The sequence below is a fragment of the Schistocerca piceifrons genome, chromosome 4, assembly GCF_021461385.2.
Source record: "Schistocerca piceifrons isolate TAMUIC-IGC-003096 chromosome 4, iqSchPice1.1, whole genome shotgun sequence".
Lineage (NCBI taxonomy): Eukaryota > Metazoa > Arthropoda > Insecta > Orthoptera > Acrididae > Schistocerca > Schistocerca piceifrons.
In genome coordinates, this window is record NC_060141.1 from 144,224,614 (window position 1) to 144,248,249 (window position 23,636).

The 23,636-nt window shown below is 37.2% G+C and overlaps 1 protein-coding gene across 2 annotated transcripts in view; it reads right to left on the minus strand.

Annotated features, from left to right (window-relative positions):
* The window catches only part of LOC124796446 (serine/threonine-protein phosphatase 4 regulatory subunit 1-like), a 325,673-nt gene extending 302,869 nt beyond the window's left edge, over nucleotides 1-22,804 (minus strand). The window contains exons 1-2 of one of the 2 annotated variants that reach the window (XM_047260648.1): nucleotides 22,589-22,804; nucleotides 22,460-22,507 (exon numbers count right to left, since the gene is read on the minus strand). In XM_047260648.1, coding sequence (XP_047116604.1) covers nucleotides 22,460-22,507; nucleotides 22,589-22,595 — 55 coding nt within the window. In that variant the 5' untranslated portion in view covers nucleotides 22,596-22,804. The other variant, XM_047260646.1, reaches the window with a different exon arrangement.
* Between the last annotated feature and the right edge of the window lie 832 nt (nucleotides 22,805-23,636).

Sequence of the window (23,636 nt, forward strand, 5' to 3'; positions counted from 1 at the left end):
AGTAGTAGTAGTAGTAGTAGTACGATGAGACCATTCCATAGGTACCCCACGGTACACCAGACAAAGAAATGCCAATCCAGGAAGAGCCTGGCATACCTGAGCAACTGGGGGACAGCAGGTGCCCCAGAGGTTGCCTCCACTTTACCACCCCCCCCCCCCCCCCCCCCCGTTTTTTGTAGTATCACAGGCAAGAAATGTGCAAAATACAGAATTTTTGGTGATGCAAGGTGTGGCTATAAAATAACAGGACTGAGGTTGCAAAACATTTTATTTAAAAAACATACATAGCTACCTATTGTCACTCCTGATGTACTGCCGCCCCCCCCCCCCCCATTCCTACACATCCCAGCGAATTTTCCATTGATGGAAAAAGTGCTGGATGTCTTTCTCTGTGAGCTCCTTGATGCAACATGGCACCTTTTCTTTCAATGCTTCAACTAACTGTAATCTTTTTCCTTTAAAAGTAAACCCAGGTCTTGTTCTTCCGCAAGTTGAGCAAGAACCCAGTGAAGATATACACCATTCCACATATATAGAAAAATTAATGATCACCACTCTGAATCTTGATTTGGCCATTCGAGCTTCCAATGCAAGGATTGGCGCTTCATTTTCAGTAGCTTTTTTTGTTCGAACGCGACAATTTTTGGCACGTTCTGCACACACTTTGCTCATTTAAATTAGTTATGCAAAATTTGCTTTATGCATTATTTGTCAATTCCTGAAGTTTCAGCAATTGATTTAATACTCTACCAACAGTCAGATTGAATCAGGTTACCTACTTTGATATTTTTATCGGTTTTTGACGTCTGACAGAATCGCCATTGGGAGTGATCCTTTGTCTTCTCAGCCACCTCTGATATGCTTGAACCACTCAAAAACTTGACTGTGATAAACAGTCTTCACTATACATGTCCTACAGTAAAAGATATTTTTTAGTAACAGTTTTCGAAGTTTCATGTGAAATTTCACAACTCATTGCTCTATTATCACATTTACCATTTTTCTGGGAAAATGGGAAAAAAGGGTAAAAGCTCTTACACAAATGAAGGCCATGGCTGTACTGATTTGTCTACAGACACCAAAGACGCCACATTCAATTTTGAAGGTTTCATGCTTCACAGCTTTTAGTCATTCGTCTTCGGTACATGCGTACCTACTCTGTGATACCATCGGTCCTGTTATTTTAAAGCCTCACCTCATATGATGTGATGGGCTTCATTCAGATTTTCCTCCCAGTACCATTAGTGACAATTATGAATGGAGAATATTATAGTTTATCAGTTTTTATGAATAAAATAAGTTTTAACATTGTTTCCTTGTTATGTAAAAAGATTACATTATCCTACTGCACTGCAAAAGTTAATGCCCAGTGTATGTTCTACTAGCCACAAAATAATTTTGTATAAAATTTTAAAAAATATTTTGAAAAGTTATACTTGCTGCTACCCAATACTGAGCTAAATTATTCATAAATAAGAATGTCGATACAAAGTTTTAAAATACAGCAAGCAGTATCAGGCATTAAACTATCTGACATCAGCCCAGATCAAGAATCACAAATTTCAGATCAGTTACCCACACTTGATTATTCACACATCTTTTCACACAAACATTTACCAGATTCATGACAACTGGTAAAGTAGTAGATATTAAAAACATGCTCCATGTAGTTTTTAGAACAGTATGCTAAAATACAGACCTAAACCACAAACAGTTAACAAGCAGAAATATGGCACTTATGGAAAAGCATTAAGCTTGTGACGAATTTACAGTCAAAGTACTTTTAAGCATTACTACGCATATCTACGAACTTCACACACAAATACCCCTAACTGCAGATATACTATGTCTATACACAAGAGAAGGTATATAAATAACCATGTTACAAGACTTTACCCTTTTGTTCAACCATGTGCACTCGAAAAACTTAACACAGCAGAAGCTCTTTCCATTAAAAACACAACTCCGTATTTGCTTCCTCATGGCTTTCTGGTGTACACATGTTGCTGAGCTCTCAAGCACTGCAATGATGGAATGACCTGAATTTTGCTACACTTCACTTCAAAAGTACAAAAGCCTGTCACCATAACATGATTACATTCACTGTTTGTCTTGATATATCTTCATATGAATATCACAAACATCTCAGTCATCAAAATATCATTAGACTTTAGGGAGTCCTAGTGCCACTACCTGATACTATCAAGTCTTAATTCAGAATGAAACTTTTTCAAGACTTAATTTTGAAGTGTTTTAATCAATACCACTACTTAATCAGGCAAATAAATTCATGTACCATTATGCCTTGAATTTCTTCCGACAGCTTCCTACAGCCCCCTATTCTTACAACAAAACCTCCCCATCGCACCCCCCCCCCCCCCCCTCAGATTTAGTTATAAGTTGGCACAATGGATAGACCTTGAAAAACTGAACAAACACAGATCAATCGAGAAAACAGGAAGAAGTTGTGTGGAACTATGAAAAAAAAAAAATAAGCAAAATATACAAACTGAGTACTCTATGCGCAAGATAGGCAACATCATGGATACTGTGAGCTTAGGAGCACCGTGGTCCTGTGGTTAGCGTGAGCACCTGCGGAACCGTGTGATTAGTAGACGAAAGGATGTGCCTCTCCAATGGGAACCGTAAACATTTGATCGCAAGGTCATAGGTCAACCGATTCCTCCAAAGGAAACCACGGCACTCCTGAGTTTACATTGCCCCTAATGTTGCTTATCCTGCACATGGACTACTCAGTTTGTATATTTTGCCTTTTTTTCATAGTTACACACAACTTCTTCCTGTTTTCTCGATTGATCTGTGTTCAGTTTTTCAAGGCCTATCCACTGTGCCAACATATAACTAAATCTGACGGGGGTGCGATGGGGATGTTCCCTTGTTAGCATATTATTGGAACTTAACACAATTTTCCTGAAACTCATTCAATTAATTACATTATTTTTTAGTTTTCAGTTATATTAACATATCAAAAGGAGCTCAGTAGTTAGTAAGCACTATCATTAAACATGCAGCTAAATGGATTACAAAGCACGGAAAATTGCCATATCAAATGAAAAACGGGAACACTAATCATGTGCAAATAGTGTGTCCAAATACATGCAAGGGTCAATTATTGGGATCTGAGCATACGGTTTTTAGCTCTCCCGGAAATGGGCTTATGTTTTTGCAGGTTGGACAATTATTTTTAATTTGTGCAATGATATGCAAGTGAAAAAACATGTAAATTAAAACTGGATAAATACATAAATATTTCCTGTTTCAACTGGAAAACTTAAATTTTAACTGTAGAGAAACGAAACAATCTTAGAAAGTTATTGTAACTGAAACTTTTGTTATTCAGAACATTGTTGCAATGCTCTGACCTAGACATGAAATTTTGTGTGTCATTGAAAACATATTTAAATACATACCTCAAAAAACAATTTCTTCAGGCTAACTTAAGTTTGCCTCCCATTGTCTCATGCATGCGCACGAAGGCACACGCACACTTGACAATAATATACACTTTATGTTGGAAACCTACATATCTCCCCTTATCCTATCCTATTTTGTTTATGTTTTATGCGCATCCAATGTGTCTGTATTGTTTCAGACATGTCCGATACTACTGAAATAAATGGCCTATGGTCTAAGATATAGCTTTAATAAGATACTTCCACCTAATTCAAATTGCTTGCAGGATTTTATAGCTTCAACCTACATTGCATTTTACATAATTACTTTAATGTTACATTAAAAAATTGAGCACTTGTGTCCTCTTCAATTATATCATTACCGTAACCTTCCCAAATAACTCTGAAATGCAGTCCATAAGTAATTATTTGTTGAGTTAAAACATTGAGTGAATTTTCATTTCATTGACAACTCATTGTACTTCCAGTGTGAGTACCAACCTCAACTACTCACATGCAGCACATTTGAGAGTGCCGCATAAATAGATTTAACTTTTAGTTTCAAGTATGATTTTAAGCCTCCAACAATTACTGCTTTTGTTATGTTGAAATTTCCACTAATATTCAGAATGTCTGTTTTCCCTACTTACAAACAAGCTTAGAGATTAACCTTAGGGACTACATTTATGTTTTTGCTATTCCATTACGTACAAAAGTTGAGAAACGAAAACCTTTTTTCAATGACATCCACTGAATTCAGTACACTAATGTTACAAGTTGACAATGAGCATACTAAGCAGTAATCTATCTTAATAACCGTAGGTAAAAATTTATTTCCCTATACAATCACACACCATAGGCATGTCATTATGTCTTCTTAAATTAGCAAAGAAAGCTCTTTGGGTGTTCCATTTGTTGAAACTTTTTTGCAAGACCATATTCCACAGTACTGAAAAAGAGAAATACACCCTTATACCTGATTCAGCTCTAGATATGAAATGTGTGCCTTGAACAGAAGACAATTACGGGTATCAAAACTTCATAATGTAATGTCTGAATAGTCACAAATATTGCTATTTCTTTTGATGTAATATGTCATGATCCCCGTTTGGGGATTGTCTTTGTAACAAAACTTTTATACTTTTAATTATGTTGACAGCAATTATTACTATTTTCAATTATTGTCTAGAACTTTGTCAAACTTGTACACTGATTGTTAGTTGTTGAGTGAGTGAACAGTAAATAATTATTTGCGTGAAGAAGCCAAGTTTTTCAGAGTTCCAAGAGTTATTATGCAAATAACTTCCAGCACCTTTGCACTGGCATGTTCTATAATGGTTTTTGAAGCTTTTCGCCATTTGTTTATTTCTCAAGGTTTATTTTATTTTCCCACAAGGGCTTTCCATTTGTGGCTCACAGCAGGTTCCACTTAAAACATTGTTTTTCTTTTCTCCCTAGACACAAGGAGTCACTATAAAGAACTTTATACGGGAAATTTAAGATCTTGTCAATTACCCATTTTCAAGGCTGCTTCTGATGAGGACGACATGAATGAGACACTGACACTGTCGAGCTCTCTGCACTACTAGTTGCACAACTTAAGATGCAACTCGCAGTACATCCTACCTGATCTAGCAGAAACTGAACAGCAGTAACACCATTTGGTAGAGGCAGGAAAAGGAAAGTCTGCAGTTGATTGCTTTGAAGAATTTTTGATGAACAAGTACTGAACTCTACTGTTAGTGAAAGTATCCAATATACCACACAGAAAAAGAATCACAGCTTTGATCCAATGAATGGATATGAAAGTTCTTAGGTATTCTGCTCTTCACTGGATAATATGTTCTCCCACAGGAATGGTTATCTTGGAATGAGAATGAGGACTGACAAGGTGTGAACGACAATGTATGAGCCACATGACATAAGGAAGTCTCCAATGACAACACACATCTCAACAGAAATCCAGCTGACAATGTGATACCCTGTTCAAAAGTCTTCCAGTAACTGATGTGCTGAATAAGAATTTCGTGAAATTTAGATTTCTCTCTTCTGACAGCCTGAGCACTGATAAGCAAAACATCATTTCCTAAATTCAATCATGGGAAACCAGTGAGATCAGACATGTTCCACTTTAACTCTGGACTGCGAGCCAGACATGTGACTGAATGCACAACATTGATGAAAGAAAGAAAATGTGGATTTTGAAAGTAAAATGCAAGGAAGGCGTGTTCTGTGTGCAATGTGGGTCTCCATACTGAATTCTTTGTCATCTGCCACAAGAAATAAAAGAAATTGCAAAAAGAATGTGGCATATGCCATGATTCCCATTTGGGGATTTACTAAAATGTAGCACTTATTGCAAGGTTATATCAATTTTTTTATTTTAAATTCCTTTTCCCAGTCTGGATTTACTAAAATGTAGCACTTATTGCAAGGTTATATCAATTTTTTTATTTTAAATTCCTTTTCCCAGTCTATGTCTTGACCATCAGGAATCCCAGAAATAAATGTAGATTGAAGACAAAGAAATTTGGCCGTTAACGCATTATAAAGTATACTGATTAATACAATTACTTGGTTGTGCCATAACACATAGTAACCATAAGCTTTTCGCAATAACTTTGCTACTCCTTTACAGCTAATTACAATCAGCTCCCTAACAACCTTCCTACCAATCATGCAAAATATAACCTAGGTAACAAACTACAAACAACAAAATCAAACTATATTTAAGTCACTGGTATGGACAAATTCACCAAGCTACAGCATATTAATACCACACCAAAAGCTTCCAGTCATGTTAGAACATTCCCAGATGACAGTGACATTTCAGTGGCATCAATAAGAAAAGTTCACAGTATTAAACAAATCAATTTCCAGGAGGTCCTGCCACAAAGTGACAATTATACCAAGTTTTTAGTAATTGATAAAAAGGTGGAGTAGGTAGCTACTTTTCTACACTGCGTGTATATGCATGCACGCAGAGAGGTCCCTTTCAAGTCAAGTCACAAACAGGATTATTTAGTTTGAAACTGAAGACTAGCCAACATCATTCACACATTGTACGTCTTACAATAGCAGTGGCAAAAGAAGAGAGAAATTATTTCAGAAACTTTATATCTAGACATAGAAGAGTCCACAAGGGCTAATTTCAAAGCAATTATGAGTCTAAGCTCCAGTGAGAAAAGTTTCTACTGGGTGGCATACTCATTAACAGCAACAGGAACTATTAAAGCAGTACGTAGTGTCCTCCCACCCTTTCCAAAATAACACACCTTGCAATGGATTCCTCATTATCTGTAAGAAGATTTTCATACATTAAATATCATTTTGTTGTGTGCAAAGTGAACACTCGCATTTGCATTATCTGAGGGAAACAAAATTTAGGCTCAAATGTTTTTTATTCCAGTCTTTGATCACAATATGAAGTCCTTCAATGATGATCAGTTTCAGTCTGTAATGACCATCTCCAGATCTACAATATAAAAAATATACAACTAGTGGGCAGTACACCTTTCAAAACAACAGTATTTCCTATCACAATATACTCTGATACAAATTGGTAATACATAAAAAGGTAAAACGTACCTGTTCTGCACCATGTCCTAGTGTGATAATGACATAATGGCATTGTTAAAACATAAAAACACCCTCAGCAAAGCATTGTCACGCAGAACTAAAATATGGTGTAAAATAGGCCACATCATCCACACAGTCATTTTGCAACTGGCCTTACTGTACAAAACGTACCAAAGAACAGTAGCTACCAGAAATATGTTTGCTTATATGCTTCATAGAAGTCGCTAGTGTGGGCTTAGCCGTATTTTTCATTTACGTAAGACACGTAATATGATGAAAATACAGTAGGTAAAATACGTATAGCAGACTATTAAATTTTGATAATTACTATACAAACCAATTGTAATAAAATAAAAGATGAATACAATAACATAAAATTATTTAAAGTATATGTATAAAGGAAATAGGTTTTCACGTTTTTTTGCTGAATTTAGAGTAAAAAATGAAATATACGTAATACACTGCCTATAGCAACCTATAAATTACCTGTTGTTGTGGTCTTCAGTCCAGAGACTGGTTTGATGCAGCTCTCCATACTACTCTATCCTGTGCAAGCAGCTTCATCTGCAAGTAACTACTAAAACCTACTTCCTTCTGAATTTGCTTAGTGTATTCATCTCTTGGTCTTCCTCTATGATTTTTACCCTCCATGCTGCTCTCCAATATTAAACTGGTCATCCCCTGATGCCTCAGGACATGTCTTATAAACCAATCCCTTCTTCTAATGAAGTTGTGCCACAAATTCCTCCTCTCCACAAATCTATTCAGTACCTCCGCATTAGTTACGTGATCTACCCATCTAATTTTCACCATTCTTTTCTAGCACCACATTTCAAAAGCTTCTATTTTCTTCTTGTCTAAATTATTCATCGTCCATGTTTCACTTCCCTACATGGCTACACTCCACACACTTTCAGAAAGGGCTTCCTGACACAAATCTGAACTCGATACTAACAAATTTCTATTCTTCACAAACGATTTCCTTGCCGCTTCCTGACACAAATCTGAACTCGATACTAACAAATTTCTATTCTTCACAAACGATTTCCTTGCCATAGCCAATCTACATTTTACATCCTCTCTACTTCGATCATCATCAGTTATTTTGCTCCCCAAATAGCAAAACTCCTTTACTACTTTAAGTGTCTCATTTCCTAATCTAATTCCCTCAGCATCACCTGATTTAATTTGACTACACACAATTATCTTCGTTTTGCTTTTGTTGATGTTCATCTTATATCCTCCTTTCAAGACAATGTCCATTCCGTTCAACTGCTCTTCCAGGTCCTTCACTGCTGTCTGACAATTGCAATGTCATCGGCAAACCTCAAAGTTTTTATTTCTTCTCCATGGGTTTTAATTCCTACTCCAAATTTTTCTTTTGTTTCCTTTATTGCTTGCTCAATATACACATTGAATAACATCGGGGGATATGCTACAACCCTGCCTCACTCCCTTCCCAAACCACTGCTTCCCTTTCATACCCCTCGACTTATAACTGCTATCCGGTTTCTGTACAAACTGTAAATAGCCTTTCGCTCCCTGTATTTTATCCCTGCCACCTTCAGAATATGAAAGCAAGTATTCCAGTCAACATTATCGAAAGCTTTCTCTACGTCTACAAATGCTAGAAACACAGGTTTGCCTTTCCTTAACCTATCTTCTAAGATAAGTCGTCGGGTCAGTATTGCCTCGCATGTTCTAACATTTCGACGGAATCCCAACTGAACTTCCCAGAGGTCGGCTTCTAACAGTTTTTCCATTCATCTGTACAAAATTCGTGTCAGTATTTTGCAGCCGTGACTTATTAAATTTCACACCTCTCGGCACCTGCTTTCTTTGGGATTGGGATAATTATATTCCTCTCGAAGTCTGAGGGTATTTCGCCTGTCTCATGCATCTTGCTCACTAGATGGTAGAGTTTTGTTAGGCTTGGCTCTCCCAAGGCTATCATTAGTTCTAATGGGATGTTGTCTACTCTCGGGGCCTTGTTTTGACTTAGGTCTTTCAGTGCTCTGTCAAACTCTTCAAGCAGTATCATACCTCCTATTTTATCTTCATCTACATTCTCTTCCATTTCTATAATATTGTCCTGAAGTACATCGCAAATGTATAGACCCTCTATATACTCCTTCCACCTTTCTGCTTTCCCTTCTTTCCTCCAAACTGGTTTTTCATCTGAGCTCTTGATATTCATACACGTGGCTCTCTTTTCTTCTTTTCTCCAAAGTTGTCTCTAATTTTCCTGTAGGCAGTATCTATCTTACCCCTCATGATATCTGCCTCCACATCCTTACATTTGTCCTCTAGCCATCCCTGCTTAGCCATTTTGCACTTCCTGTCGATCTCATTTTTGATATGTTTGTATTCCTTTTTGCCTGCTTTATTTAACACATTTTTTTTTTAATTTTCTCCTTTCGTCAATGAAATTCAATATCTCTTCTGATACAGAAGGATTTCTACTAGCCCTCATCTTTTTACCTGCTTGATCCTCTGCTGCCTTCATTATTTCATCTCTCAACCTATTCTTCTCTTACTGTATTTCTTTGCCCCATTCTTGTCAACTGTTACCTAATGCTCTCTCTGAAACTCTGGTTCTTTCAATTTATCCAGGTCCGATCTCTTTAAATTTCTACCTTTTTTCAGTTTCTTCAGTTTTAATCTGCAGTTCATAATCAATAAATTGTGGTCAGAGTCCACATCTGCCCCTGGAAATGTCTTACAATTTAAAATCTGGTTCCTAAATCTCTGCCTTACCGTTATAAAATCTATCTGAAACCTTCCAGTGTCTCCAGGCCTCTTCCATATCTACAACCTTCTTTCATGATTCTTAAACCAGGTGTCAGCTATGATTAAGTTATGTTCTGTACAAAATTCTACCAGGCAGTTTCCTCTTTCATTCCTTACCCCTATTCCATATTCACCTACTACTTTTCCTTCTCTTCCTGTCCCCCCATGACTTAAATTTTCATCTCCCTTCACTATCTGAATGATTTCTTTTATCTCACCACACATTTCTTCAATCTCTTCGTATTCTGCAGAGCTAGTTTGCATATAAACTTTTACTATTGTGGTAGGTGTGGGCTTTGTGTCTATCTTGGCTACAATAATGTGTTCACTATGCTGTCCATAGTAGCTTACCTGCACTGCTATTTTTTATTCATTACTAAACCTACTCCTACACTGGCCCTATTTGATTTTGTACTTATAACCCAAATTTCCACCTAACCAGAAGACTTGTTCCTCCTGTCACTGAACTTCACTAATTCCCACTATATCCATTTCCCTTTTTAGATTTTCTAACCTACCTGCCCAATTAAGGGATCGGGCTTTCCATGCTCCAATGCGTAGAACGCCAGCTTTTCTTGTACTGATAACAATGTCCTCCTGAGTAGTCCCCGACCAGAGATCCGAATGGGGGACTATTTTACCCAAAAGGACGCCATCATTATTTAACCATACAGTAAAGCTGCATTCCCTCGGGAAAAATTGCGGCTGTAGTTTCCCCCTTGCTTTCACCCTATCGCAGTACCAGCACAGCTAGGCCGCTTTGGCTAATGTTGCGAGGCCAGATTAGCCAATCATCCGCACTGTTGCCCTGCAACTACTGAAAAGGCTCCTGCCCCTCTTTAGGGACCACAGGTTTGTCTGGCCTCTCAACAGATACCTCTCCGCTAAATTACCTATGAAAGATAAAATGTCTATATGACAAAATAACTGTGTGAAACAAAAGACAAATCAATGATCAGCGCATTCTGTTGGCTCGGCCACCAGGATGTTACGTAGGCACATAGCGGTCATAAGAACTTAAACTGCTAGAGGGCTTTTCGTACATTGTGGTACGTCTACCACAGAAAAAGTTTATACAACATATTAACAGTCAATAAATAAGGTTATATAGTCTGACCATTAAATCCATGAATAGACAAATGTATTGAAGTAGGGCAAATGCATACTGTTCTTGACATAAATAAGCAACAAGGCTAGATATAAATAAGTGAGGCATTGAGTAACATGTTATCAAATAGAGCAAAGTAAGCATTAGGCACAAAATCGCTCTGTCCACGAGTACTCTAGTGGGCTCATGCTTTTTGGCCTTATAAATCTCCAACTCCTCTAACAAATCGAGAGTACAACCCTTTGCAGAAAGCATGAGCCCACAGGGGTACTCAATGGATTGAGTGATTTTGTGCCAAAGACCTCCTCTGCTTTATCTGATAACATATTACAATAACTACTTAATGCCACACTTTATATATAGCCTTGTTGCTTATTTATGTCGAGAACAGTATGCATTTGCCTTCCTTCCATACACTCGTCCCTCTAGTCCTGAAACTGATTATACCCTATCTATTCATGGATTTTATGGATAGACTATAAAATCTTATTTATTGACTGGTAATACGTTGTATAAACGTTTTCTGTGGGAGATGTATCACAATGTACGAAAAGCCCTCTAGTGGTTAAATTCTTATGACCGCTACACGCCTACGTAACATAATGGTGGCCGAGCCAACAGAAGGTGCTGATCATTGATCTGTCTTTTAGAATGAGATTTTCACTCTGCAGCGGAGTGTGCGCTGATATGAAACTTCCTGGCAGATTAAAACTGTGTGCCCGACCGAGACTCGAACTCGGGATCTTTGCCTTTCGCGGGCAAGTGCTCTACCAACTGAGCTACCGAAGCACGACTCACGGCCGGTACTCACAGCTTTACTTCTGCCAGTACCTCGTCTCCTACCTTCCAAACTTTACAGAAGCTCTCCTGCGAACCTTGCAGAACTAGCACTCCTGAAAGAAAGGATAGCGCACACTCCGCTGCAGAGTGAAAATCTCATTCTGGAAACATCCCCCAGGCTGTGGCTAAGCCATGTCTCCGCAATATCCTTTCTTTCAGGAGTGCCAGTTCTGCAAGGTTCGCAGGAGAGCTTCTGTAAAGTTTGGAAGGTAGGAGACGAGGTACTGGCAGAAGTAAAGCTGTGAGTACCGGCCGTGAGTCGTGCTTCGGTAGCTCAGTTGGTAGAGCACTTGCCCGCGAAAGGCAAAGATCCCGAGTTCGAGTCTCGATCTGTCTTTTGTTCCATACAGTTATTTTGTCATTTTATCTTTCATAGGTAATTTATAGGTTGCTATAGGAAGTATATTACGTATATTTTATTTTTGACCGTAAATTCACCGAGAAAGTGTCAAAACCTATTACCTTTACACATTTCCTTTAAATAATGTTACTGTCTTCGTCTTATTTTATTACAATTTGTTTCTATAGTAATTATCAAAATTTAAAAGTCTGCTGTATGTATTTTACCTACTGTATTTTCATCATATTATGGGTCTTATGTAAATGAAGAATACATCTAAGTCCACACTAGCAATATCTATGAAGCGTACAGGCATACATATTTCTGATAGCTACTGCACTTCAGTATGTTTTGTAAAGTAACGCCAGTTGCAAGATGACTGGGCGATGTGGCATATTTTACACCATATTTTAACTCTACGTGACAATGCTTTGCCGAGTGTGTGTTTATGTTTTGATGATGCCATGACGGCTTTTCACATTAGGACATGGTGTAGAACTGGTACATTTTACCTTATTTTATCTGTACATTCCCAGTTTGTATCAGAGTATATTGTGATAGGAAATACTGTATTGTTTTGAAAGATAGACTGCCCACTAGATGTATATATTTTTATATTGTACATCTGCAAATAGTCATTACTGACTGAAACCAGTCATCATCGAAGGACTTTATACCGTGATCAAAGACTGGAATAAAAAACATTTGACAGTACCTGCATCACTGTTTTACATTCGCGATTATGTCACAACTTTTGAAAATTTAAGACTATTCACTAATTTACAGATACTGTATCTAAATATGCCACAACTCATTTTCAACAATTTCTAAAAGTAGTAACACTGCTTTATCCTTAATGTCTGCCGATGAACAGATTTCAACAAACTCTTCGTTGGAGGCTTCAGCAGGGTTGAAATACATCCCCAGCCCACCTAAACAATTTATTCTGGTAATAATATATTACTACATTGAACAATAGGGGCAAGTTAAGTTATTCGCTTTTAGGCTCAAGTACCATAGTGTGAACTTTGAAAAGAAAAAAAAAAATTAGAAGTGAGAAAGTTTTTGCAAATGCCATTATAGTAGTAAGAGATGGCATGGCTCTTTGAACTGCTGCAGATCTATATGATAATTTGCTATATTTGTCAGATTAAGAAACAATAATGCAATGGATATTAAGTCAAGTGACAGTAATTCTGCTTTGTTTGACTAAGAAATAGTAATGCAGTGCATTTTAAAATTTTATTTCTAGGAGTACACTGCCTCAATGTGTTATGAGAACGTGGTCCACAAACACTGCATTACTTTTTATTATCTATGTGATACGCCAATTTCAACCTCATATCTTAATGGAAGTTTAAGATAAGTGCTTGAAAATTGGCCAATAACCTAGATAAAACAAAATAATACAGCCTATTTGGACCACGTTCTCATTCTCAAAGTAATGCAATGGATATTAAGATGAGTGACGGTAATCAGACACCAACAGTCAAATTAACACCACTAAGTACCCAAGTCAATTTTTCACTGCAGCTGACAAATTTAATTAATCGTTGTGATATTTAAAAGTTGAAAATATGAATCCATTATCGTCAAGCTATTCACTCAAATGGTTTCACTGAAGGCTGCATATACAACCTTGATGTTGCAGTTGGTTCTTTGAATGCTAAAGTGAACTGCAAAACTGAATGTGAACCAAGTGCAAGCAATGAAAATCCAGATAATGGCTAGAACAGGGCCAGCAGCAGTCATGGCAGTGTTTCTCTGCTGCTCAGACTGACAATGCGTGAGTTTCGCATAGCCAATGGGATGATACTTGCCAATAAGAGACAAGAAAAGAATGTATTACTAGTGCTGAAATTTAAACAATTCTGTTGTTCACTGTTGATTCCCGATTTTGTTTATAGCAAATATGAAACCAAACACACAGCTGGGGGGGGGGGGGGGTGACATACTGATCTGTAACTTACGGCAGGGTCCAGTTTAGGTTCAAATGTGAGTTTCACTTGTGAAAATTGAATCACTAATGTCCATTTCTTTCCAAATATGCCATGACTTACAAGGCTGTGGTTAGGTTTGAATCTAATACCACAGGTTAAATAAATTAAAAATCTGGTTGTCAATATATTTGCCATTTTCTTCTGAATGTGTTATTTCTGAGATTATAGAACTGTAAACCAACAGGAAAATTTGATGCTATTCTTTAGTGTCTTGCTTCAACACATCGTCTGTCTACTGGACTCCTACTGGATGTGTAGAAACAGCAGTTAACACACCCCCTTTTGTCTCTATCATAGCTCATGTCTAACACTTGCAACATCGCTGTACAGAACACATAAGCAGGCCACTAGCCTTGGCCTAAACTATCGAAAATCCAGTTACTTTGAGTTGCAATCTTAGAAGTACAACAGAAAAAATAACGATTGTAATAAAGTATATAACATCCCCTTTTTAGAACTGCGTTTATAGTCAATGTGAAAATAGGAGATTCAATTATTGATTTTCAAGTTGCAACTTTGAGTTTAAAAGCATCCAACAAAATTTATACCTCATCGATGCCCATGTCCCTACTAATGAGAAAAATTTTCTAACAGACTAGGAAAGAAGCGGGAAAGTTTTGGGATCTCTTTGACCAAGCAATAAACCAAGTAAATATTAACAATGTTAAGATCCTGTTAGTGGACTTCAAAGCCCAACTCTGAAGACAACAGAAATACCAAGATATCATTGGAAAATGGGCTCCACATAAACAAACAATAAGAATGGTCAAAGACTTGTTGAACTCTGTAGGGAACACAAACTGATCTCAAAGTCCACAAAGTAGGCCAAACAAACTTAAAACTTGGAAACATCCTGATTGTAGAAAAGGCGAATGGCAGCTGGATCATGTATTTATGTACAAATTCTTACACAGAGAACTCTACAACGTTAAAGTATTACGAGGGATAGATACAAGTTCAGATCATTACATTGTCAAAATCAAAATTAAGTTCACACCACTAAAAAAGAAACTACAGATCAATAAACTAAAGAGGGTCTTTGATCCCCACCAACTAATTAGAAGTGATAAATATAGAGAAGTCATACAAAACATAAAACTGACATAATTTAGAAGAACTGGTTTAAATTCTCAGGCAACAAGCAGAAAATTTAGCCCCATTGAACCCATATGAAAGACATGGCTGGTGGAACCCAGAATGTGACATAATTCATGAAGAAAGACATGATGCATGGTTAAAATTTCAAACACAGAAAACAGAAGAAAATGCAACCAACCTCAAAAACATCAGTAAACAGTTCACACTAATTATCAGGCAAACCAAGAGACAATCACAGTAAGATGTAATTGAATTAACAGAAGAAAATTACCACAAAACCAATTCCAGAGACTTTTACAAAATGTTTGGAAGACAATTACAAAAATTTGCCCCTGCCATGTTAATGCTGAAAAGGGAAGATGGAAAATGGCACATAATGACAAGGAAAATGCCGAAATCACGGCAAAAGCATTTAGCAAACTTTTGAATTGTGACGAACCCCAGGAACTTTTAGCAATTAATAGAGACACACCCATCAGGACTCCACATGATCTCATAAATCCTCCAGCAACCCGAGAGGTGGAAACGGTACTCAGAGAGATGAAAAAGGCTTGTGGAGAAGACAAAGTTTTTGCAGAAATGTGGAAATATGCCAGCGATTTTGTTCGAAATCCTTACACATGGCCCTAACAAAAATCCAGATAACAGAAAAAGTTTCCTTAACATTGGACCACAGCCATAATCCAGCCACTCCACAAAAAAGGAGATAAAAGCAACCCAGATAATTAGAGGTATCTCTCTCTTTGACTGTACATACAATATTTTCTCCAGAATCCTATAAAAGAGGATAAAAGAGCAAATAGAGGAGGAATTAGGTGATACCAAGGAGGCTTCAGACCTTGGAGAAACTGTGCAAAACAAATCACTTAAAATTAGCCATAGCAAATTACAAGAAATGAAATAAACCTCCAGTAATAACCTTTCTGGACTTTAAAAAAGCATATGACTATCCATAGACCTTCAACGTTAAAAATCTTAAGAAATTTTGGGCTTCATACAAAATTAATCAAATTTATAGAACTCACCTTAGCTAACACTGTATCAGAAGTCAATTTCAGGGGGGAACCCTCTGAGCCATTCATCATAAAAACAGGTTTTAAGACAAGGAAATTGCGTGGCATCCCTGCTGTTCAACTGTGCTTTAGAATACATAATGAGCGAATGGTACAAGACTAACCCAAAGAACATATACTTGGAAGACCCAAAGCCAACTTAAGTTTAAATTGTCTAGGATTTGCTGACAACCTTGCTCTCTTGTCCAAGAGTATTCAGGAAACCAAACAACAAGTTATCTCACTACATGAAACAGCATAGAAAATTGGAATATCCTTTAAAAAAACATTTATCATGTTAACTGACCCACCACAAACAAAATTAAAACACTACAAAACAGCCACTCAACCAGAAACAACATACGCGACTGAAACAATCTTCAAAACAACTAACACTGCACAAATAGACAAAATACTCAAAATAGAGAGAAGAATCATCAGAATGCGCATCAACAAATCATACCAGAAAGATGGGACACAGGAGAGTAGCTACAAATGAAACAGTCTACAAGGAAATAGAACCAAGAAAGAAACGTATTTCATTTTTCGGACATATAATCGGAACAGAGAACAGGATCATCAAGAGAATAATAGAACAATTTTGGAATAGTAAGCGCGACATTAAGTGGATTACAGAAATCAAGGGAGATATGGATGAGCTACAGATTACACTGGAAGACCTAAGAAACAAAACTGACAAAATCAGGAAACTCACAGACAAACAAACCAGACTGCAAATGAGAATCAACAGACAGAGAATAGGAAGGGTGCTTTCCGATGAAGAAAGGATGAGACCCGAGAGAATGAAGTATTGGGCTGACAGGAAACAAAAATTCTTTGTATAAAGTTGGTCCAATGAAGGTCGTAAAATGTAAATAATAATAAAGTACAGTTTAAGGACATATACCTTTCCCACAATAAAAGTTAAATTGGAGGGGACATTTAAAAAAATTGAGAACTGAAGAGTGAGTTTAAATAAATAAATTAGGAAAAATAAATATTATAAAACAAGGCTGAAAAAAACGTTGTATTGGATAAATCTTCTTACAGTGATTGTTAAAAATATGGATTTAATAATGGTGGTGGTTTAAGAATAACAAATGTTTTGAACCTGTGGAGTTTGCAACAAAATTCTATTTGTAGGGGAAAAAGAAGAGAGAGGATCAAATAACTAAATAAGTCATTGTGACAAATTCTAATTTAATCATAGACATTTTTATCAGTAATTTTGCAAGTTTTGTATTCACAGATGTGTTAACCCTATTACATCAGTAAAATATATGCTTAATTCATTTCTACATAAAACAGCTGTATTTTACTGTTCATCTACATTAGACTGCACTGCACAACACGAAAAATCACTTTTTTAAAACCCTGTAACTGTTTCCCATTGCAACACCCGAAGTCTGAAGTTCGACTCAAAAGTGCCTACAACCTCCTCCTGCAATGGTGCAAAAGCATGGCCCCTGCAATGTAAACCTCAAGCTTGGCGATGCTTCAAACAGCAAAGTGTTGAATTGTGAAAAGAAGGCCAGAGCTCAGAAATTCATGATATGTAAGGTGGGTAAATCATACCACGTCTTACCCACATCTCACACCTTCTTTTAATGAGTCTGCAATGAAGTTCAGAATCTCTATGTTCAGCGTTTGCAATCTTGCTGTTTTCTGTGTGTGGCAAGGAAGACATTTCAGACACACTGCTGCAAAAATCAACATGGTAAGGACTAAGGGGATGGCACAAGGGCATCAAAAAACCACCCTTCTTCTTGGGATGTTGACTCCCACACATTTTGTGATTGAAAATGGCAGTTCACAGTGCAATGAGCAACAGGACGATGATCTTAACAACCTTTGACACCGATGATACCCCCCGGGCATTTCAACCCAACTCTAAGAACATTGTGGGACTGCATCCCCACTAAATGTGATCACACTCCTTCAGAGTGCAGGACAATAGAAATTTTTGCTCGTGTACAGTGGAAACATTAGAAATAGTTCAAAATCATTCAACAAAATCCGAATGTGATCCAAGGCAGCAAAGACTGCTTAAGCACTTTCAGCTCTCTCGTTTCGTGCCTTCCTGTGGTGTCATCACAGGGGTGGGGGGTTCACGACACTGACGCTTGCATGAATAAACGGGCGAAGGAAATCCTCCAAGACCCCCCTCCCCCATTTCGGAACCCTCAGTGGTACCCATCCACCATTATTGGGAATTTTAAAAATATGCCTGTACAGAGAACCTGTAAAGTAGTGTGATAGTAACAAAATAATAATAATAATAATAATAATAATAATAATAATAGAGACCTGCAGACAGGCAATCTGTTTACACCCCTCTTATTCTAGATGCCTGCCTGTTAGCATCTAGGACCATTTCACAAGTTATCTCTGTACACATACATTTTTAAAATTCTATGTAGTGGGTTGGTGCTACGGAGGGTGTCATCAAACAGGGGGATCTTAGTGGGACCCTTTGTCATTTTATTCACACATGTGTCAATGCTGCAGTTACCCACGATCACCCCACAGTAAGGTGTGAAACAGTAGGGCTCAAAATGCTTAGGTAACATTTGCGACAAAACAATGCGATTTCAATGCTTGGCATCGTTATTATGATCTCCACTGCAGAGGCACCACAAAAAGGCATGATGTGTGGGTAAGACGGGATATGATGACCTTCCCATCGTGTGACATCAATGGCGGTCAGAATTGCGGTGAAATTTGGTGCCTGTTACATCACTGACCCCCTTACATGTCACTTAAGCTTCTGAGCTCTGGGCTTCCTTGCACAGCATGTGCCAACACTTTGTTGTTTGAAGTATCGCTGAGCCCAATGGCGACTTTACATGACACCATACTTTTGTACCATACAGAGAAAGATTGTAGGCAACTTGAAGCCATTGAATCACAACAGAAGACTGTTATGGGGCTTTCAAAAAAGTGATCCTTTAATTGTATTGTAAACAGTACGTAAATGCACTGCAAGCCACCACATGGTTCATGGAGGAGGTTAGGAAAATTTCATCACTACTGGTCATTTCTTTGCAAATAAGAGCAAGGGAAAATAGAATAGTGCTGAAAGAAACCATATTGAAAAGTGTCACATGGTAGAGTACATTTCAGTAAATATTAAGCTTAGCCTGAAAAACAAAATTTAACTTTTAGTTTATTACTAGAAGCTGTGAGAAAAATTTAAAAGTTGTCTCGCATAGTAGTAATTAAAAATTCTAATTAAAGAAGGTCTGTGGCACAAGCCTATTACCTATCAGCATGGCTGACTAAAGTGCAGCCTGTCTATCCACCTAGGCACTAGGAACTGGTGGTATGGCCAATCCCTCGATCCGGCCACTCTTTACCCTCAGAGAAAGATCTCCAGTACTAATTTTGGACAGCAGGCTAGTGAAACTGGGGTCATCCTGGAGGGTATATAACAAGCAAAAATTCCCATCCCTGTGAATCTCAAGGGGGTGGAGTCTATTGCTCCATCCAATGTTTTACCACGACTCCCTATAATTCGATTTGCAAAAATTAAATATGTTTACAAGAAAAATTATTGAAATAGCTGGTTTAAAGCTTACCATTATATTTTATAAAATAAATTATAGGTTATTAACTTCAAAGCTTATCCCTTAAAGAAACAGCAATTAATATACGATCAGAAAGTATAACTCTAGATCAAACACCTTTATTTGTATGATCTGTAGCTATCACAGCCCTTCTCCTCCTATCGCTTCCAGTATTAGCAGGGGCATGTCCTCATCTCCCTTACCTAATACACCTTTCTGAATTTATCTTCAATTTTATAGAAAAAGTGTTTTAAATATGATGCGAACATACAACATCATTCTACACTACTGATTGGTAAATTACGGCAACCTGTATTTCACATTCACAATTACTGGGTCCACCAACTGTCAACTCAACTAGACCTTGAGTTACACTACAATCATTCTGTTGACACAAGATCCATGTGGGAGAGTAGTAAATATCATAACGCAGATTGTGGACTGGTGTCAAATCATGCTAGAAATCTAACTGAACACAGGATGCTAACATATCTGGCCAAATGAAATACCACCATGACCTCTAAAACTAACGATATTTGCTGGTAGTGAGTCTCTGAAGATCTGTACACCATGTGAAAAGCGGTAGCAGCTGTGACAAAATTTTGATTGCTTTATTCTTCATGAACTCTCCTGGATATTAACACACATTTATTAGAGGTTAGTACACAAAACACTGCTCGCTTCAATTTATTGTCTCAAACTCTAATCATTACGGATCATTGAATCTCTTTTTGGAGCACAACACAGCACCAACTCTTGCAACATGAAGCACGACCGACGTTGTACATAATGTGTATGATACCTAACTGACTCTCCATACATGACCTAGTGATCTGTAAATAAGTGCCCCCAAGACCAAAAGAAACCGAGAGCTACACTTTCCTTTATCCAAAGCAGTGGTTGCAGAATCTTTGATCTAGAACTACAAATTTCACAATGTCCCCTACAGTATGCTCTAACATATTTAGCATGTGGTGAAAACTGAAAAAAATTCTGGCATAAAACTTCTCCTGTATTATTAAAAGTGTACATAAAATTGGTTTCAACTCTATCACATGATCAGTAACTTTGCAATTAATGTTTTTAGATCAATTGTTAAGCATAACAAAACAATCTGAAAATAATACAGCCTACTGACAGCTCAGACCAGGATAATTCTTCAAACTCCAAATAGTTTCTTTAATGTCACATGTACTTTAACCAAAATGTTACTCTTATTTTGTGTAAATGTAACAAACCACAAATGGCCTGGCAAAGTACAGGGCAAAAAATTGTTTACTCAAAGTAGCAATAGTATTACAAAATTAATTTGTCTCTCCAAATGACAAATCTGTATACATGTAATGGTTTTGAGCAAGTAATAGTAAACTTCTGTAGGCCCAACTAAAAACAATGATAGGCATGATACATTCAAAGTTTTGTAGGTTACTGACGAAAGCAAAAAGAGACACACAGTGCATTCTGACCTCATTTTTATTTAGGGATGACACTTCCAAATAACAACAAATGAAACTGTGGTCTTTAATGTTTTATCAAAGCTAGTAAATCACTATAAAACATAGAAATAACATTCTACAATTTGTATCAAATATAGAAAACTACAATTATTGATAACTTTTAATTTCAATTCTCTCTTTCGATAATTTGGAATATCATAAGCCACATTAAGAACAGGAATTTCTACGCTAACTGGAAAACCATAGATTCTACAGGATAGTAACGAAATCTTTTGATTTGAAATCCCTGGTCCAACACGTCAAGTATGTGTCAAAGACACAGTATGACACTAAGTACGAATGTGATTTACATTTTTACTATTCTTAAAATACCTCCGGCTCATTGTTAACCATTGTATGAAGTATGATTGCTACATCTTGTAGTACAACCCGTGAACGTATACTGTCGCAGTTAATAGCCAAAAAGGAAATGTAAACATGCCATCGCATTTAACAGCAATGTTTATGACTTACAGCCGCTCTGTACACAATGTTTTAAACTAAAATATGCCCATCATCAACTTCCGCGTCTTAAGAAATTGGAAGGAATAAATGTACTTTTACAGCATGAATTGTTCACTTCTAATAGTTCAATTACACTGCTTTATATAACTAATTTTTTCAGATAATGTTCACTACTCGCGCAAACTAGCCGCAATGATCCATGTCAAAAGTATTTTTCTAGCCTGCATAGCTGGATACACTAAATTTTACGGATCTTCATCATAGTTAAATCTTTGTTTTCTGGATCCTGGTCAGTTTTGTCACGGAATATCATTGCTAAAGATAACAAGTATTTACAACGACATAAAGCAAATGATTTAGTAATCGTCATGTAAGACACTTATTTCCAATACAATGTCGTCTTAACGGCAATCATTCAATGTACAATTATGCAGCGAGTCTTAGTACAACAAAATTCACAAGCAGACTCCCACCTATCCCTGCTACAACTGAAAGACACAAACACCGCACGTGTAATACTACATAGTACTTCTAACGTAGCAGATGACATGTTATGAAATTGGAAACAATGAAACTTCCATAACCTAGCTGACACACGGCTAGACAATGACACACAACACACCAACATTTACAGAACAGCGCTGTCTTTCTTTACATCAATTTATTACACCTTACATTTAAAAGGAAAGGGAACTTAAATAATCTATCATACCTTCATCTGGATTTTCTTCGTCTTCATCTTGCAAATACGACGAGACATCTGAAACGCACAGAGTGGGTAAATGCCTCATTGTAAACCACAAAAGTTAGAAATCATTCCATTCGAGTACACAGCACTCACCCGCCATCTTGAAACAAAAAGTTTTGATAGAAGGCACGTGATTGGCTTAGCGACACTTCGATGCAGATTCTATCATACTGAAGCTACTAATTTCTTTTAAGAATATTTGCGCCACAGCCCTGTAAATGTACGTTCTGTCAATATTTGTCATACAAAAGGGCATACTCTACGATTGCAGCACAGATCAATGTATTTGTCGCGCCATTTGTTCTTTATGAATTACCAAAGAAAGTCTTGCAAGCAGTACGTGAGAGAAGAAAGAGGGAAAAAAAGGAGACGTTTTTACAGCTAAGTTTGTTACATGCGAAGTGCGAACTAACACTTGCTGTCAGTCATACTTCGTAGAGTTGCCAATGAGACGGAATAACAACGCTTGCCCCCTCTTGATACTCTATAATTTAAATCCATGACACCGAAGCTTTAATGAAACCTGGCCTGACCTTCGTGTTAAGAATAACTAATAGGACTGAATTGAAGTGCCTAAAAAGACTATTCAGTAGCTTCCTGCATTGTATTTAAGTATGGTGAATGTTTCATACTTTCGGGTACTCACCGTAATACATATCATTACTCATCAGTGAGGAAGAAAAATGACTTGATGGCGTAGTATCGCACAAGTTTTCGAATCTTAACAGTAGTGAAGCAGTCAATTGTAAAGGTAACAGACCGATTGCAGTATGCAACAAGTTATTTGCGTACGATCACGCAGAATGAACAGCAATTTGTGCGATAAATACTGTTGTATAGCAATTTTACAAACGAAAAACCCAATTTTCGCACGCATTTTTTCCGTTTGTGGAAAACTAGGATTGTAAATTAATGCTCGAGAATTTGTATCTCTAGGCCTAGCGACGTATTTACACTTAGTTTATCCAATTATTTGCGTACTGTCCCTTATTTCATTACCGGGGTTTTTATAAGTATAGGCGAAATAACTGCCATTAAATTTGGTTGGCCTGCTCGTATTACTGCTTTACTTTCACACTTTCTTCATGATGTTCCACGCCAATAGAATGCAGTTGTCTCAAATATAAGGTACCAACGTTTC